This window comes from Malaya genurostris, chromosome 2 (genome assembly GCF_030247185.1).
Source record: "Malaya genurostris strain Urasoe2022 chromosome 2, Malgen_1.1, whole genome shotgun sequence".
NCBI lineage: Eukaryota > Metazoa > Arthropoda > Insecta > Diptera > Culicidae > Malaya > Malaya genurostris.
The window spans coordinates 171,902,894-171,922,059 of record NC_080571.1 but is presented as its reverse complement, the minus strand read 5'-3'; the positions used below and the strand labels follow the sequence as shown (position 1 = coordinate 171,922,059).

Below are 19,166 nucleotides of genomic sequence, written 5' to 3'. Positions count from 1 at the left end.
AAAAAAATAGCGCTCGAATTAAGCAGCATTATATTCAGTAAAATGAACGTTCGACAATTTAAAGAAAGCTGCAATAAAATATTAACAGACGTTAATATAATACTTTACAAAAAAGCAAGTTTTATCAGTTTTATTCGATAAAACCACCACAGAACGAGATAAATAACGAATCGGTTGTTCCTGTTTTGATTTGTGATTTGAAAAAAGGCGGGTGGGTAATGTCAGAGACATTACTGGATGTCGTGAATACGAAAACAACTGACATGTTGCTTAACACTTCCGAATATCAATTAGTTAATCAATTGTATGAAATTGTATGCAGAATTTGAAACGATGCACCTGAACTAAAGTACGAATTAGTTACATTTAACATTCTGAAACACAAATATTATGAAATAACCAGTATAGTTCTTTATAATAAAATAATTGTGGCTCTGAAAAGAACCTTTTATGAAAGCGTTTGTGATGGAGAGTGATGAGTTGAATTCGGATTTCGATGGATGCCGCTGACTTCCGTCATCTAATTCCAGGCTGAACTGTTGTACGTGGGTGCGACACTTATATGGTTGGTGTAGGTGTAGCGTTTACAACCGATTATAATCTTCCAATAAAGAAAACATTAATTCGCTGGGTTGATCAATGATACAATAGGCCTAATTTATTGAACGAAACTTTCAATATGCTATAGGGATTCGTTTCTAGCATTCAGAAGGGTCAAATTGCGAAATTCTCTACGACATTAAACTCTGGAACATTTTTCGCAAAAACAAGGAAGGCTTCACTTGATCTCGATTACTGTGAACTTCACACAGCGAAAAGTGCACAAATCTAACCAAGCTGTTCTAGATTTGCACTAAACTGAGGATATTTACCCTCGATTTGCGAACAACAAATCCTAATAGTTCTTTAGAAAACTTTTGAGCCATTAGAACGGCTGATTTTGTGTGATGCCCCTTTTCGTTGTTTTTTCACCAATGCAAACAACTGGCAGCGGTGACGTAATCGCTCTAGTCGGAAGCAAAACTAGCTTTGCAAACGACACAAAATACATCTGCTCGCAGTGGCGATAGAATCAAAACTGATCCAATTTTTGTTAAGAGCTTTCTTTTTACGTGATTTCGTTTGTAGCTTTTTCACTAATGGGCGGTCCTACCGGCTATAAAAAAAGCCGCATACAGAATTTTAATGTCGATTATTTCATGTCGGATTTGCAAAATTTATTGAAATAAACTATCAATATGCTGTAGGGATTCGTTTCTAGCATTCAGAAGGACCGAATTGAGGAACTCACTACGATATTAAACACTTTTCGGAACATTTTTCTCGAACGATTTGTTGTACAGCAGCAGATATTTTGTTCTCTTCCTCAGAACGCGTTCTGATTGGCTGGTGTTGACATGGGTCAAATGAGACAGGTTTTTCAATAGTGTAATATTGAAAAACTTCAATGTTTTTGCAATACACGCTCAAGTTGAAAAATTTCGATTCTATTGGTAGTTAAATTATATAAATCCTTTCGCAGATCACTGAGCTATGAGCTTTAAAAATACTAGAAAGGCAAACGCGCCTTATGAATTATCCTCTTGAATACTCGTTTATACCAAACATTTCAGAAAAGTTTAATTATGAATCATTTGAGATTATGTCACACATCTGAATAATAAAATTTTAATCATATTTCCGATTGCGTGTAGAAAAAATTATGTTGATTCGTTAGATACAACAAGAGATATTCACGATCAAAAACTTATCACTCTCTCAGAGGGTAAATTTTGAAAAGGCGCCCCATAGTAAAATAAGTCGTATTCACGACAAAAACAAAGAGTTAGGTTCTACATCTTTTAGTTTTTATGAAAACTGCAGTCGAAAAATAAAACCGATTTGTTCTTCTTCACACTAAGACACTTGATCAGCTACCAACACATTTCCGTGTGCATTTTCACTTGCTGATTTTGTGGAAAAATGAAGATTCTCTTACCTTTTCTTAGCTTTCCAACAAAATAGAATCAATTGTTTTAGTATGACGAAGGCACAAGTTAAAAAAAAAACTGACACAAAATACTCTAGGTTCTCATAAAACTGCATTTTAAACGAAAACTGTTGTTTGTTTACAATTTAGTCAACTCATACAATTATACTGATACAATGTTGCTAGAATAGTTTTATTTTAATTTATATCGAAGTTCGAAATTTTTGATATTTTCCAACAAATAATGATAGAAAAATGTAAAACTCAAATTATAAACCTAGAATTAGTACTCCAAAATGATTATGGGAGACATGTTTGGAAAATAAAACGTATTTTTATTTCTTCTTTATATATTACTTTGATTAACTGGCAGCGCTGAATATATAAATTCTGCACACCCAGTAAATGCTGCACAAAATTTGTTACATTAGTAGTAGTATGTCGTGCCTCAATGGGAAATCATGTATCACACCATCAAAGTTATCAGCTGGTAGCTACGTCTTTATAACGAAATCACATTGAACGCTCTTCTCGAGGTGTAAGACTATGGATGAACTTCATTAATGGACATTTTTTTCTAGATAGAATCTTTTTTAATGCGTATACCTTGGAAGCATACAGTGTTGTAAAAGTACATTTTACGAAGCATATTCCGAAATATAATTATTTTACGTAGTAAATACACTGTAATGTTTTTTTCCGAGTTTATTTCGTCAAAAAATATTTTCGCGCATAATAAAAATATGGTTATGCAAATATATAATTTTGGAACATGTAATTACATACCACAAACTGAATATTCCTGATTAATGAATACTTTCCAATATCAATCATCATGTAGTTTGAAAGGATGAAAAAATCAGTTAAAATTGTTATGCATTTATAGAAATATGGTTATATTTTCATATTATTTACGAGGAAAAAAATTTCAAATTTATGCGTAAAACAGACGAAAACTGACACACGTTATACAAATAATTAAAAATATATAAATAAAGTTTCACGAAATATCAAGTAGCCTAAATATACAATTCAAGATAAAACTTTTCCAGTTCGGTTTTACATCTCCTCCAAGTCAGTCGATAAAACAAAACCGCGTACGTTGGAAACAGAAGAAACCAAGTACAGTATTGTGTAGTGAACAATAGACAATAGACACAAGTTGAAAAAAACTGACACAAAATACTCTAGGTTCTCATAAAACTGCATTTTAAACGAAAACTGTTGTTTGTTTACAATTTAGTCAACTCATACAATTATACTGATACAATGTTGCTAGAATAGTTTTATTTTAATTTATATCGAAGTTCGAAATTTGTGATATTTTCCAACAAATAATGATAGAAAAATGTAAAACTCAAATTATAAACCTAGAATTAGTACTCCAAAATGATTTTGGGAGACATGTTTGAAAATTAAACGTATTTTTATTTCTTCTTTATATATTACTTTGATTAACTGGCAGCGCTGAATATATAAATTCTGCACACCCAGTAGATGCTGCACAAAATTTGTAACATTAGTAGTAGTATGTCGTGCCTCAATGGGAAATCATGTATCACACCATCAAAGTTATCAGCTGGTAGCTACGCCTTTATAACGAAATCACATTGAACGCTCTTCTCGAGGTGTAAGACTATGGATGAACTTCATTAATGGACATTTTTTTCTAGATAGAATCTTTTTTAATGCGTATACCTTGGAAGCATACAGTGTAGTAAAAGTACATTTTACGAAGCATATTCCGAAATATAATTATTTTACGAAGTAAATACACTGTAATGTTTTTTTCCGAGTTTATTTCGTCAAAAAATATTTTCGCGCATAATAAAAATATGGTTATGCAAATATATAATTTTGGAACATATAATTACATACCACAAACTGAATATTCCTGATTAATGAATACTTTCCAATATCAATCATCATGTAGTTTGAAAGGATGAAAAAATCAGTTAAAATTGTTATGCATTTATAGAAATAGGGTTATATTTTCATATTATTTACGAGGAAAAAAATTTCAAATTTATGCGTAAAACAGACGAAAACTAACACACGTTAAAAAAATAATTAAAAATATATTAATAAAGTTTCACGAAATATCAAGTAGCCTAAATATACAATTCAAGATAAAACTTTTCCAGTTCGGTTTTCAATATCCTCCAAGTCAGTCGATAAAACAAAACCGCTTACGTTGGAAACAGAAGAAACCAAGTACAGTATTGTGTAGTGAACAATAGACCTCGAAAATGAGTGAGCCAAACGAAAAAAGGCTACCGCCGACACGAAAGAATACAATTGTTGTTGACTTCAGGCAGTGCCAAATTCGACCTTCGATACGAGAACTTGAAGGTTTGCTTAAGGAGCAAATGCAGCTGGACATTAAACGTGTGCATTTACTTCAATGCAATAAGACGAATAATGTTTTTTACATCCAGTTTAATAAAGAGTTGGATGCAATTCAATTCGCAAAAGACAATAACAATGTGCACTATGTGGAACACGAGAACATTAGGTACAACATTCCAGTATATATGGATGATAGTGCTATAGAAGTGCGTGTGCATGATCTTCACTCGAGCGTCACCGATTATTATATTCGCAAAACTATGTCCCAATACGGAGAGATTCTCTCTATCGAAAAAGAAAAGTGGAAGATTTTTTTCCCCGGTATTCTAAATGGCGTACGTGTATTACGCATACACTTGAAGAAGCCTATACCTTCTTATGTGATTTTCGGTCAAGATACAAGAATTCCGTGCAAATCACTTGTTACCTATGACAATCAGATGGCCACATGTCAGTATTGTCAAAAAGCTGTTCACTACGGTAAGCCATGTGATAAACTGGACAAGGAGACAACTACACCAAAGGACAACAGTGCTTCCGTCACACCAACCCAAAGCAATCCCAGTACACCTGTGACAGTCACCAACAACAGTGAAGCATCCACTTCAACGAAACCATCCAACGTATCCCCTATAGAACAAAGTGCATTAACTGCAGTGAACAACTTACCATCCAACCAACCAGCAACTGCAAACAATGTACAACAAGGCTCATTTCCAGCAACTAGCAATGAAACCAACAACAATACCATCGATGTGGCAATGGAAGACGAGACGGACAACGAACGAAGTGCCCCTCAATCCTCGCAGGAGGGAAATGGAAGCTCCTCTCCCCCTAGAAAAAGGGTGACAACGAGATCCAACTCAAAAAAAAATTATTTAAAAAATCGGCTCAATCGGCCACGTTAAGCTGGTACGCAAATAGGCCTGAATAAAAAATATCTTTTAAATAAAAAGATAAAACTTTTCATCAACGGTAAACTATTTGTAAAAATGATTACTTTCTATATTATATATTAAATTTTTCTATTGGGTTTCGTGATGCTTTCAATGTTTTACAGTAACAACGATCTTTTCAAATATCGCAACTTGTATTTTAGCATGTCAATAAAACGGAAAGCGCAGGTGGCTGCACTGAGGCGAGAGGTCAGGAAAAAAGTTGCAAAGCAGAATTTGAACGATAAACGTGTTTTTATAAACGAGAAAACGCATGATATAGACATGTATGATGACGAGTGCGTTGACCAATCCACTGAGTCGAATGATTACTGGGAAGAAATTCCTATTGGGTTAGACTCTGGAGACTTGTTTGGCCAGTTGACTTTGATATAAATAATATGTAAGGGGTTTGTTCTCAAACGACATACTATGAAGAAATATATTTGCTGACTAACAGTTGAGTTTTTTTCAGCACTTGTGCTCAGCTTCATTGGAATGGAATCAAAATGAGTGTAACATGGTAAGTTTATTATTCTTTTAGCAGAACTGCATTTATCTGTTCTACTGATGTTTTAGTTGATGCATATTCACCACTAAAGCTGGACAATGTTTTCGATTTGGCGAGTGTAACGCTTACTTCGCTGCATTCTCAATGCGAATCATGTACTGTCATTATAGATTGACGTCAATGAGTGCGTTTCCGCATCTACAACTTTGGCAGTTTCTGCGAGTTCATTTGAAGAAATATCTGAAATTTTCCAAACTGAGGATGATAGGAACTATACACTCAAAGTAAGTTCATTATTAACAAAGCAGGGAATGTTCAACTGTCATCTGAAAATTAATTTACAATGCTGTCGATAATGCTATTCAGTAATTCAAATTGCTCTGAAATAGGCTTTAAGAATTAGTTCCAGTCATGATCATAAACAACTGAAGATAATGTCTTCCAAATATTTTAGATAAATCCCAAGAACGATACAATGATGGATGTTCCTAATACGAGTACTCAAAATACAAAGTGATGTGTTATAGATATGCATAGATATGCCCATATTAAAAATCCATGTTGGAATGCTGTCGAAGGACGTAGAATAGTGGATTGGAATTATGTATGCAAGTGTTTACTAGAAGTTCAAGCTAGTCATTCTAGAAAATGTTCAGGTATTCTGTGCATATATCGAGAACAATATTCTTCAATGGTTTCCACAACATGGTTCAAATGCGATAAATGCGAGTCCCTTTTCAAAATAAAAACTATTGAACCGTCTAATAAGCCAGTACTTCGTAAAAGTGTCGTTTGGGCAACATTGTGTACAGGTGGTACATATAGCCACACTCGTGAATTTTTAGCATTTCTCGACGTACCGTTTATGCCAAAGAAAACTTTTGCTTTGGATGAGGTTAAAATGGACGATATACTAGAAAAAGCAAAAGACGATTCGATGAGGAGAGCAACAGAACAAGAGAAAAGGGAAAGCTTTGCAGAGATCCAAGGAAAAGGATTCTCTGTAAACGGGGATGCTCCAGTCAAAGTGAAGGTTGCTTTAGATGGAAGTTGGGCTAAAAGGAGCTACGGAACTAGATTCAATTCTGCTTCTGGCTGTGGCGTAATAATCGGGGAGAAATCGAAAAAAATTCTTTTCGTTGGCGTTAGGAACAAGCGATGTTCCATATGTGTTCGAAACGATCGCCTAAAAAAGACCGGCTCAAAGCATAAGTGCTACAGAAATTTTTCAAAATCTTCAGGAAGTATGGAACCAGATATCATGATTGAGGGCTTCCGTAAACTCGAAAAGCAAAACCTTTTACTTACCACAACTACAACTGATGGCGATTCGACTACGGTCTCAAAGCTAAAGAATGTCATCAAATACGGACCATCTATTGAACATCAACTATGCTGCAATCATGCTTGCAAAAACATTGGAAGAAAGCTTCGAGAGGTAATCATTAATGTTGGATATTTAAACTTCATAATCATCTTTGCAGCAATTATATCTTATATTCCACTTTTTTCTTTTTGTTCATATCTAATCAAGCATTGATATGGATGTCAAAACTTTTTCTAAACGATTCAGAATTACATTTATTTTAAATTTCGAAACAAATAAATTTAGAATTTCTTCGAAATATTGAAATATTCAGAGCCCTTCGGGCAACCAAACTCGAACATGATCAATTAATTAAACACAACTTGTCGTAGAACTGTAGTATTTATGCATTCAGTAGTCTGGAATCTTTTCGCTGTAAATTTCACCCGAAAGTGTCTGAATATATATATATATATATATATATATATATATATATATATATATATATATATATATATATATATATATATATATATATATATATATATATATATATATATATATATATATATATATATATATATATATATATATGTATATATATATATATATATATATATATATATATATATATATATATATATATATATATATATATATATATATATATATATATATATATATATATATATATATATATATATATATATATATATATATATATATATATATATATATATATATATATATATTCAGACACTTTCGGGTGAAATTTACAGCGAAAAGATTCCAGACTACTGAATGCATAAATACTACAGTTCTACGACAAGTTGTGTTTAATTAATATATATATATATATATTCAGACACTTTCGGGTGAAATTTACAGCGAAAAGATTCCAGACTACTGAATGCATAAATACTACAGTTCTACGACAAGTTGTGTTTAATCAATTGATCATGTTCGAGTTTGGTTGCCCGAAGGGCTCTGAATATTTCAATATTTCGAAGAAATTCTAAATTTATTTGTTTCGAAATTTAAAATAAATGTAATTCTGAATCGTTTAGAAAAAGTTTTGACATCCATATCAATGCTTGATTAGATATGAACAAAAAGAAAAAAGTGGAATATAAGATATAATTGCTGCAAAGATGATTATGAAGTTTAAATATCCAACATTAATGATTACCTCTCGAAGCTTTCTTCCAATGTTTTTGCAAGCATGATTGCAGCATAGTTGATGTTCAATAGATGGTCCGTATTTGATGACATTCTTTAGCTTTGAGACCGTAGTCGAATCGCCATCAGTTGTAGTTGTGGTAAGTAAAAGGTTTTGCTTTTCGAGTTTACGGAAGCCCTCAATCATGATATCTGGTTCCATACTTCCTGAAGATTTTGAAAAATTTCTGTAGCACTTATGCTTTGAGACGGTCTTTTTTAGGCGAACGTTTCGAACACATATGGAACATCGCTTGTTCCTAACGCCAACGAAAAGAATTTTTTTCGATTTCTCCCCGATTATTACGCCACAGCCAGAAGCAGAATTGAATCTAGTTCCGTAGCTCCTTTTAGCCCAACTTCCATCTAAAGCAACCTTCACTTTGACTGGAGCATCCCCGTTTACAGAGAATCCTTTTCCTTGGATCTCTGCAAAGCTTTCCCTTTTCTCTTGTTCTGTTGCTCTCCTCATCGAATCGTCTTTTGCTTTTTCTAGTATATCGTCCATTTTAACCTCATCCAAAGCAAAAGTTTTCTTTGGCATAAACGGTACGTCGAGAAATGCTAAAAATTCACGAGTGTGGCTATATGTACCACCTGTACACAATGTTGCCCAAACGACACTTTTACGAAGTACTGGCTTATTAGACGGTTCAATAGTTTTTATTTTGAAAAGGGACTCGCATTTATCGCATTTGAACCATGTTGTGGAAACCATTGAAGAATATTGTTCTCGATATATGCACAGAATACCTGAACATTTTCTAGAATGACTAGCTTGAACTTCTAGTAAACACTTGCATACATAATTCCAATCCACTATTCTACGTCCTTCGACAGCATTCCAACATGGATTTTTAATATGGGCATATCTATGCATATCTATAACACATCACTTTGTATTTTGAGTACTCGTATTAGGAACATCCATCATTGTATCGTTCTTGGGATTTATCTAAAATATTTGGAAGACATTATCTTCAGTTGTTTATGATCATGACTGGAACTAATTCTTAAAGCCTATTTCAGAGCAATTTGAATTACTGAATAGCATTATCGACAGCATTGTAAATTAATTTTCAGATGACAGTTGAACATTCCCTGCTTTGTTAATAATGAACTTACTTTGAGTGTATAGTTCCTATCATCCTCAGTTTGGAAAATTTCAGATATTTCTTCAAATGAACTCGCAGAAACTGCCAAAGTTGTAGATGCGGAAACGCACTCATTGACGTCAATCTATAATGACAGTACATGATTCGCATTGAGAATGCAGCGAAGCAAGCGTTACACTCGCCAAATCGAAAACATTGTCCAGCTTTAGTGGTGAATATGCATCAACTAAAACATCAGTAGAACAGATAAATGCAGTTCTGCTAAAAGAATAATAAACTTACCATGTTACACTCATTTTGATTCCATTCCAATGAAGCTGAGCACAAGTGCTGAAAAAAACTCAACTGTTAGTCAGCAAATATATTTCTTCATAGTATGTCGTTTGAGAACAAACCCCTTACATATTATTTATATCAAAGTCAACTGGCCAAACAAGTCTCCAGAGTCTAACCCAATAGGAATTTCTTCCCAGTAATCATTCGACTCAGTGGATTGGTCAACGCACTCGTCATCATACATGTCTATATCATGCGTTTTCTCGTTTATAAAAACACGTTTATCGTTCAAATTCTGCTTTGCAACTTTTTTCCTGACCTCTCGCCTCAGTGCAGCCACCTGCGCTTTCCGTTTTATTGACATGCTAAAATACAAGTTGCGATATTTGAAAAGATCGTTGTTACTGTAAAACATTGAAAGCATCACGAAACCCAATAGAAAAATTTTATATATAATATAGAAAGTAATCATTTTTACAAATAGTTTACCGTTGATGAAAAGTTTTATCTTTTTATTTAAAAGATATTTTTTATTCAGGCCTATTTGCGTACCAGCTTAACGTGGCCGATTGAGCCGATTTTTTAAATAATTTTTTTTTTGAGTTGGATCTCGTTGTCACCCTTTTTCTAGGGGGAGAGGAGCTTCCATTTCCCTCCTGCGAGGATTGAGGGGCACTTCGTTCGTTGTCCGTCTCGTCTTCCATTGCCACATCGATGGTATTGTTGTTGGTTTCATTGCTAGTTGCTGGAAATGAGCCTTGTTGTACATTGTTTGCAGTTGCTGGTTGGTTGGATGGTAAGTTGTTCACTGCAGTTAATGCACTTTGTTCTATAGGGGATACGTTGGATGGTTTCGTTGAAGTGGATGCTTCACTGTTGTTGGTGACTGTCACAGGTGTACTGGGATTGCTTTGGGTTGGTGTGACGGAAGCACTGTTGTCCTTTGGTGTAGTTGTCTCCTTGTCCAGTTTATCACATGGCTTACCGTAGTGAACAGCTTTTTGACAATACTGACATGTGGCCATCTGATTGTCATAGGTAACAAGTGATTTGCACGGAATTCTTGTATCTTGACCGAAAATCACATAAGAAGGTATAGGCTTCTTCAAGTGTATGCGTAATACACGTACGCCATTTAGAATACCGGGGAAAAAATTCTTCCACTTTTCTTTTTCGATAGAGAGAATCTCTCCGTATTGGGACATAGTTTTGCGAATATAATAATCGGTGACGCTCGAGTGAAGATCATGCACACGCACTTCTATAGCACTATCATCCATATATACTGGAATGTTGTACCTAATGTTCTCGTGTTCCACATAGTGCACATTGTTATTGTCTTTTGCGAATTGAATTGCATCCAACTCTTTATTAAACTGGATGTAAAAAACATTATTCGTCTTATTGCATTGAAGTAAATGCACACGTTTAATGTCCAGCTGCATTTGCTCCTTAAGCAAACCTTCAAGTTCTCGTATCGAAGGTCGAATTTGGCACTGCCTGAAGTCAACAACAATTGTATTCTTTCGTGTCGGCGGTAGCCTTTTTTCGTTTGGCTCACTCATTTTCGAGGGGAAAGTGTCTGAATATATATATATATATATATATATATATATATATATATATATATATATATATATATATATATATATATATATATATATATATATATATATATATATATATATATATATATATATATATATATATATATATATATATATATATATATGTATATATATATATATATATATATATATATATATATATATATATATATATATATATATATATATATATATATATATATATATATATATATATATATATATATATATATATATATATATATATATATATATATATATATATGCGTTGCTGATATCATTGGTTCTACAAATAAAACACTAGATAAAAAATGTGAAACCATTATATTAACCTCCAATACATGGAACATATTAAAATCAAATAGATCTCTCGTAGGATCTGTAATCGGTATATTAAAAGACAACCATGGTTATTCAATGACGGGAAGTCGCATGGTTGTTGATAGTTGTCATAGTTTCTTGTGTTGCGTTGCAGATGGTTCGTATAATAAAATTTTAATAATCAATAAATAATGTATTTTATTTCAGTTATATCTGAAGATAAACAATATTTATGGTTATTAAGAAAAAATCATTGAAGAAAACAGATAAAATTTCAGAGTTTGTGATAAACCCCAACAATAAACTTGGATGCCAAATACGTAACGGTGAAATCATGATTGATAGAAGAATGATTGTGGAGTCTCAAACATCTATGCACATATGCGACGTTCCAAACGCTTTGATTGTATTTATCAATGCAAGCAATGTTAGTGATTATATTTCCAAAGAAATTAGAAGAGATGAATCATACTTCAGAAATCACATTGAACCTAAAATTAATAAATTTTTCAATGAATTTCTTGTGAAAAATGTAATTCAATATCAAATTTCCATTAAAAATTAAAAGTAAAACAAATAATTTTGTATATTTTTATAACAAATCGTGAAACAGTATAGAGAAACGACATAGTATATATTGAGTATGAATTGAGCGAGCCACGTGCACGGAACCACCCGCGATCCCATTTCAACCAGAATATTAGTTGATTTTCTGAATTCGATTGGTTAAAATTTGGTACAACTAATCGATTGTTGTTTTAACTAAACTGTCATTTTTGTTTTTCGATTAACAGAAACGATGGTTGAAACAACTAATTCAACTGTTTGAAAAAAAATGCTATTAGTGAGGACACATACCTTTCAATTTCAACAAATATTTTAGTTGAAATAACTGGAGTTGTTATTGAAACAAAATTCTGTTAGTTGAAAAATAAATCGGTTTTATTTGTTTTAGACATTGCAAATAGTTGAATCCACTGGAACAATGTTATTGATTTGCGAAAATAATCAAAATATACTTACTGATACACGTCATGATCTATTTGAAACAAGCTCGGTATGTTGAGATTCATGAAATAAATATCGTTGTTAAAATATAAACAGTATTTTATATTGACATGTAATATCATTAGGGCTGGGAAAACCACCGAACACTTCTGATTTCAAGTGATCTTAACCAAGGAATAAATCACATTACGAAATCAGTACTGATCTGATCTCTAAGTGATATTGATTTTTGTATGATCATGATCGTGTCAAATCGAGATCAGTAAAGATCTAAATTCTAAAAAAATACTTCTGATTCGATCAGAAATGATTGATGTAGAAAAATGTTTTTAATCAGCAAAAGTGCCCGGAGGGGCGAGTAAACTAGCGAAATTATTAAATTTACCTAAAATGAGTATTGAAAGATGATGCCTTCAAACGGTTGAACTAAAGTTATGCACTGATAATTTTAGTCAATTTATATGAGCTTGGGTGCATCAACCGCTGGGAATTGGAATTTTGCGACGGCAATTCAAACGCGCCATTCAATCGCAGCGAGTTCTGTATGTTTGAAATCCTTCGCTCCTGTTACTTTTATAAATTAAAATCATGCCAAAAAGCGTTTTATTGCTAATGCATGAACATCATCATCGGCATCAAACAGCTGGAAGTAAAACAGTCTGCTGGAAGTAAATCAATGATCGAATTTGAAGCATAAAATTTTTTGCGTTTTTATTTACACTTGATATTTCAATGAGTAGTATTGATATTGATGAAGATCGATATTCTATTATTTTTCACGCGAACTTTGAGAAAGTGTTAAGATATGAGAAAGGATTAAAGTGTGAACTTTGAGAAAGGGTTAAACTGGTATATACTATGTCGTTTTTCTATACTGTTGCACGATTTGTTATAAAAATATACAAAATTATTTGTTTTACTTTTAATTTTTAATGGAAATTTGATCTTGAATTACATTTTTCAAAAGAAATTCATTGAAAAATTTATTAATTTTAGGTTCAATGTGATTTCTGAAGTATGATTCATCTCTTCTAATTTCTTTGGAAATATAATCACTAACATCGAAAACGGTTTTTCAAATCTGGCGGAACCAGAGGAATCTGACTCTGACGGAAATAGTGAAGATACCTCGTTTGTCACTCCTCAAGGGTCTGTTAAGAGGAGATTAACAAACCACAAAATACCCAAAAAGACACCTAAAATTACACCTTCAAAAAAAGATCCCCGTGTTAAATCTAAAAAGCCAAATTTAAAACCAAAAACTGTGCCTCCTGGTTTGTCAAATTCACAAACCAATCCAGGAACTATCATAAGATAAGACAATAATCCAGTGGGCTCCGTTTCACAGCCACTATCAGGATTACTGAAGTTTTCGGAAATTGTAGAATGGATTTTCTCAGCATTCAATATATCTGAACCCTTAAAGACCCTCATAATGGCATTCCTTCCAATAGCTAGAACCTTTTTGAAGCAGTTGTCAGCTCAATGGCCAATTGCCTCAGGTTTTGTATCTTTTGATGGATAATTTATCACCCGCCGCAAATGATACAATCACTGTCCTGCAGTGGAATTGTCGAAGCATCATGCCAAAACTTGATTCATTTAAAGTTTTGTTGCATAGTCAAAAATGTGATGTATTTGCTTTGTGCGAAACATGGCTTACATCAAACATAACCTTAAATTTTAATGACTTTAACATTATACGTCTCGATAGAGACTCTCCGTACGGTGAAGTGCTTTTAGGAATTAAGAAATCTTGTTCCTTTTATAGATTAAACATTCCTTCGACTTCTAGTATAGAAGTTGTTGCTTGTCAAATAAACTTGAAAGGAAAGGACATTTGCATTGCTTCGGTATATATTCCTCCAAGAGCTCAAGTTGGACAACGACAGCTTAATGAAATGGTCGAAGCCCTTCTTGCTCCACGTTTGATTTTAGGAGATTTCAATTCGCACGGAATGATGTGGGGTTCCGTTTACAATGATAGCAGATCATCTTTAATATATAATATTTGCGACAATTTCAACATGACAGTATTGAATATGGGTAGCATGACACGGATTCCAAGACCTCCTGCACGTCCAAGTGCATTAGATTTATCTCTTTGCTCGACTTCAATTCGACTAGATTGCACCTGGAAAGTATTTCCTGATTTACACGGTAGCGATCATTTACCAATCATTATCTCAATTAGCAGTAACAAATGTATTGCTAATTCAGTTAATATTCCATATGATTTGACAAAAAATATTGACTGGATTAAATACCAAAGTAATATGTCAAGTATCTTAAATTCCATGGAAGAGACCCCCCCACTTGAAGAATATGACTTCCTCGTTTGTTCGATACTGGAGGCCGCTGAACAAGCACAAACCAAACGATTTCTTGGTCCATCGTCTAACAGAAGACCTCCAAACCCTTGGTGGGACAAAGAGTGCTCAGATGCTAAACACGCGAAACAAAATGCTTTCAAGACGTTTTTAAAACGAGGAGGAGGAACTCCTCAGAATTTTGAAAAATTCTTGGTTTTAGAAACCAAGTACAAGAACATACTACGGGTCAAGAAATGCAGCTATTGGAGACATTTTGTGGAAGGTTTCTCGAGAGAAACCTCAATGAGCACTCTTTGGAATACGGCCAGACGAATGAGGAATCGTAACGTAGGAAATGAGAGTGAGGAGTACTCGAACCGATGGATATTTGATTTTGCGAAGAAAGTTTGTCCAGATTCTGTTCCTACGCATAGCATTATAAGGGAGTCTTCTTCAAATGATGATTCCATTGATAGCCCCTTTTCAATGCTGGAATTTTCCATAGCACTCATGTCTTGTAACAATAACGCTCCTGGGTTGGACAGAATTAAATTAAATTTGGTGAAGAATCTGCCCGACCTCGCAAAAAGACGTTTGTTGGAATTGTTCAACAAGTTTCTTGAGCAAAATATTGTTCCACCTGACTGGAGACAAGTGAAAGTTATCGCCATTCAAAAGCCGGGGAAACCAGCTTCCAATCACAACTCATATAGACCTATTGCAATGTTGTCCTGCATCAGAAAATTGTTCGAAAAAATTATTCTACGACGTCTCGACACTTGGGTCGAGACGAAAGGTTTGTTATCAGATACTCAATTTGGCTTCCGAAGAAATGAAGGGACGAATGATTGCCTTGCATTGCTTTCGTCTGACATCCAAATTGCCTTTGCTCAAAAACAACAAATGGCCTCTGTGTTTTTAGACATTAAAGGAGCATTTGATTCAGTTTCCATTGATGTTCTTTCAGACAAGCTCCACCAACATGGACTTCCAGCGGTTATAAATAATTATTTGCACAACCTTTTGTCAGAGAAGTGCATGTATTTTTCACATGGCGATTTGGCAACATTCAGAATTAGCTACATGGCTCTCCCGCAAGGCTCATGCCTCAGTCCGCTCCTGTATAATTTCTATGTAAACGACATTGACAGCTGTCTCGTAACCCCATATACACTAAGGCAATTGGCAGATGATGGCGTGGTTTCAGTTACTGGATCCAAAGCTATTGATCTGCAAAAACCCATTGCAAGACACCTTAGATAAATTGTCCGTTTGGGCTGTTCATCTGGGTATCGAATTCTCGGCGGAGAAAACAGAGCTGGTCGTCTTTTCAAGAAAGCATGGTTTTGACTTTCAAATACCTCGGGGTGTGGTTTGATTCCAAATGCACGTGGGGAGGACACATAAGGTTTCTGATTACAAAATGCCAACAAAGAGTAAATTTTCTTCGAACAATAACAGGGTCTTGGTGGGGTGCTCATTCGCAAGATCTAATAAAATTGTATCAGACTACGATACTTTCTGTGATGGAATATGGATGCGTTTGCTTTCGTTCTGCTGCAAATTCTCATATTATCAAACTGGAGCGAATTCAGTATCGTTGTTTGCGAATTGCTTTAGGCTGCATGCATTCGACACATACAATGAGTCTTGAAGTTCTGGCGGGGTTCTTCCATTGAAGGATCGTTTTTGGGAGCTTTCATCGCGACTGCTAATAAAATGTGAGGTACTGAATCCCCTGGTTATTAATAACTTCGAAAGGCTAGTTGAGCTTCAATCTCAAACAAGATTCATGACAGTATATTTTAACCATATGTCACAGGAAATCAACCCTTCAAGATATATTCCTATCCGTGTCAGCCTCCAAAATGTCCCTGACTCAACTTTATTTTTCGACACATCCATGCAGCGCGAAGTGCGTGGAATCCCGGATCACCTGCGCTCTATGGAAATCCCAAAAATATTTACAAGTAAGTTCAGGCATATTGACTCTGAGAAAATGTTTTACACGGACGGATCGCGAATTGAAGAAGCGACAGGGTTTGGTATGTTCAACAATAATGTTTCGGCCTCATTTAGGCTTCAAGAACCTGCATCTGTTTATATAGCAGAGTTAGCAGCAGTTCATTATAGCTTGAATGTAATCGTCACATTATCTCCAAACCATTATTTCCTCTTCACAGATAGTCTGAGTGCAATTGAAGCCATTCGCTCAAACGCTGCTGGCAAAAATGAACCGTTTTTCTTGGGCAAAATAAAACAGTGTCTGAACGACATATTGAATAATAATTATCAAATCACAATAGTTTGGGTGCCGGCTCATTGCTCCATTCCAGGCAATGAAAGAGCCGATAGTTTTGCCAAACGTGGTGCTATTGAAGGTGAAATTTATGAGCGACCGATTGCTTTCAACGAATTTTATAGCGCGACTCGCCAAAGAACACTTGCCAGCTGGAAAGCTTCTTGGGATAGAGATGATCTAGGTCGGTGGATGCACTCAATTATTCCTAAAATTTCGACAAAGGCATGGTTCAAGGGGCTGGATGTGAGTATGGACTTCATTCGTTTGATGTCCAGACTCAAGTCAAATCACTACACGTTAGATGCACATCTCCTTCGAATTGGACTTTCCGAAACTAATCATTGTGCTTGTGGCAAAGGCTATCGCGATATTGATCATGTCGTTTGGACATGCGTGGAGTATCGTGATGTCAGATCTCAACTAATAAATTCCTTGCGTACCCAAGGTAGCCTATCCAATGTCCCAGTTCGAGACATTCTCGCTTGCCGTGACCTTTCTTACATGAAACTTCTTTATCGTTTCATAAAGACAATTGAAGTTTCAATTTAATAATTGACCCTTTTGAGGGTTAGTTCTGACTCCTACTGCGTCCATTAGTTCATCTAATAGCAAAATTTTAATAAAAATGATGTGCTGATACAAACAAACTCAAAATAGGTTACGAAATCAACAACAAAATGTATAAAAATTTCAGCTTATCTTATAATTTATAGTAGTTAATCGCAATCGTTCAAATAATGTTCTTAAGTAGATTTAATAATAAATAACGAAATAGCTAATATGATATTTTAAAAATAAGAGGAATATGTTTTATTAAACTTAAATCGCTGTGACTATATTAGTATTATATTAGGTTAAGAATTCTATGTAAAAGTGATGATACGGCGAAGAAAAACTTATGTAAATTGCCTTAAGAAATAAACGTATTTATGAAAAAAAAAAATAATCACTAACATTGCTTGCATTGATAAATACAATCAAAGCGTTTGGAACGTCGCATATGTGCATAGATGTTTGAGACTCCACAATCATTCTTCTATCAATCATGATTTCACCGTTACGTATTTGGCATCCAAGTTTATTGTTGGGGTTTTTCACAAACTCTGAAATTTTATCTGTTTTCTTCAATGATTTTTTCTTAATAATCAACAAATATTGTTTATCTTCAGATATGACTGAAATCAAACAGCTGGAAGTAAAACAGTCTGCTGGAAGTAAATCAATGATCGAATTTGAAGCATAAAATTTTTGCGCATACCTGAAAGATTACGAGATGATCATTCATTAACATTTTCTAATTTGTCACCAAATCTTTTTCATCTTGAACAAAATTAACTTTATCACAACACCGCTAAATTTCTCAAATCGAATGAACACAATTTCACCAAACGCTTTAACCATCGATGTTGTTTTCATTGACATTTTGAAGCGACGCGAACAGATTTCAACTAAAAAAGTTGTTGATTTTGCATTGCGATTATTGTTTTGCTTTCAACTGTCTCCGGCATTTGACAGCGTTCAAAACAACATATTTTTCAACTACTTGAATGTATGCAAAACAAAGCCATATTGGTTGAATCAAAAAGAAATTAGTTAAATCAACTATCGCAAAAATCAAAAACTGCGATATCGCAATTTTATGATCGAATGGTTCTCCGTGTGGTCGATTTTTAACTCAACACGTAACCCTCTGTCCTCAGACCTTAATGAAATTGCGAAGAGACTACTATTGGACAAACATGAAGTCCACAATAACCAATTACGTCAAACAATGCATTTCATGCAAACAAAACAAACACAGAATAAACACAAATGAACAATTTATCCACACGACAACACCTACTAAAGTGTTCGTTTAATATCAATCGACACAGTCGGTCTACTTACTAAGACCCATAATGGAAATCGTTATGCACTTATGATGCAGTGCGATTTAT

At 34.1% G+C, this 19,166-nt stretch overlaps 1 protein-coding gene across 11 annotated transcripts in view; it reads right to left on the bottom strand.

The window, feature by feature from the left end:
* LOC131427388 (calcineurin-binding protein cabin-1-like) overlaps nt 1-19,166 on the bottom strand; it is a 1,620,795-nt gene that overhangs the window by 772,474 nt on the left and 829,155 nt on the right. For 10 of the 11 annotated variants that reach the window (XR_009229264.1, XR_009229263.1, XM_058590537.1 and 7 more), the window contains one exon: nt 12,631-12,680. The exons of the other annotated variant lie outside the window; for it this stretch is intronic. Coding sequence is in view for 8 of the 10 variants with exons in the window: in XM_058590537.1 (XP_058446520.1) it covers nt 12,631-12,680 (50 nt within the window). In the remaining 2 variants the exon portion in view is untranslated. The remainder of the gene's footprint in view (nt 1-12,630; nt 12,681-19,166) is intronic. 11 annotated transcript variants of the gene reach the window in all.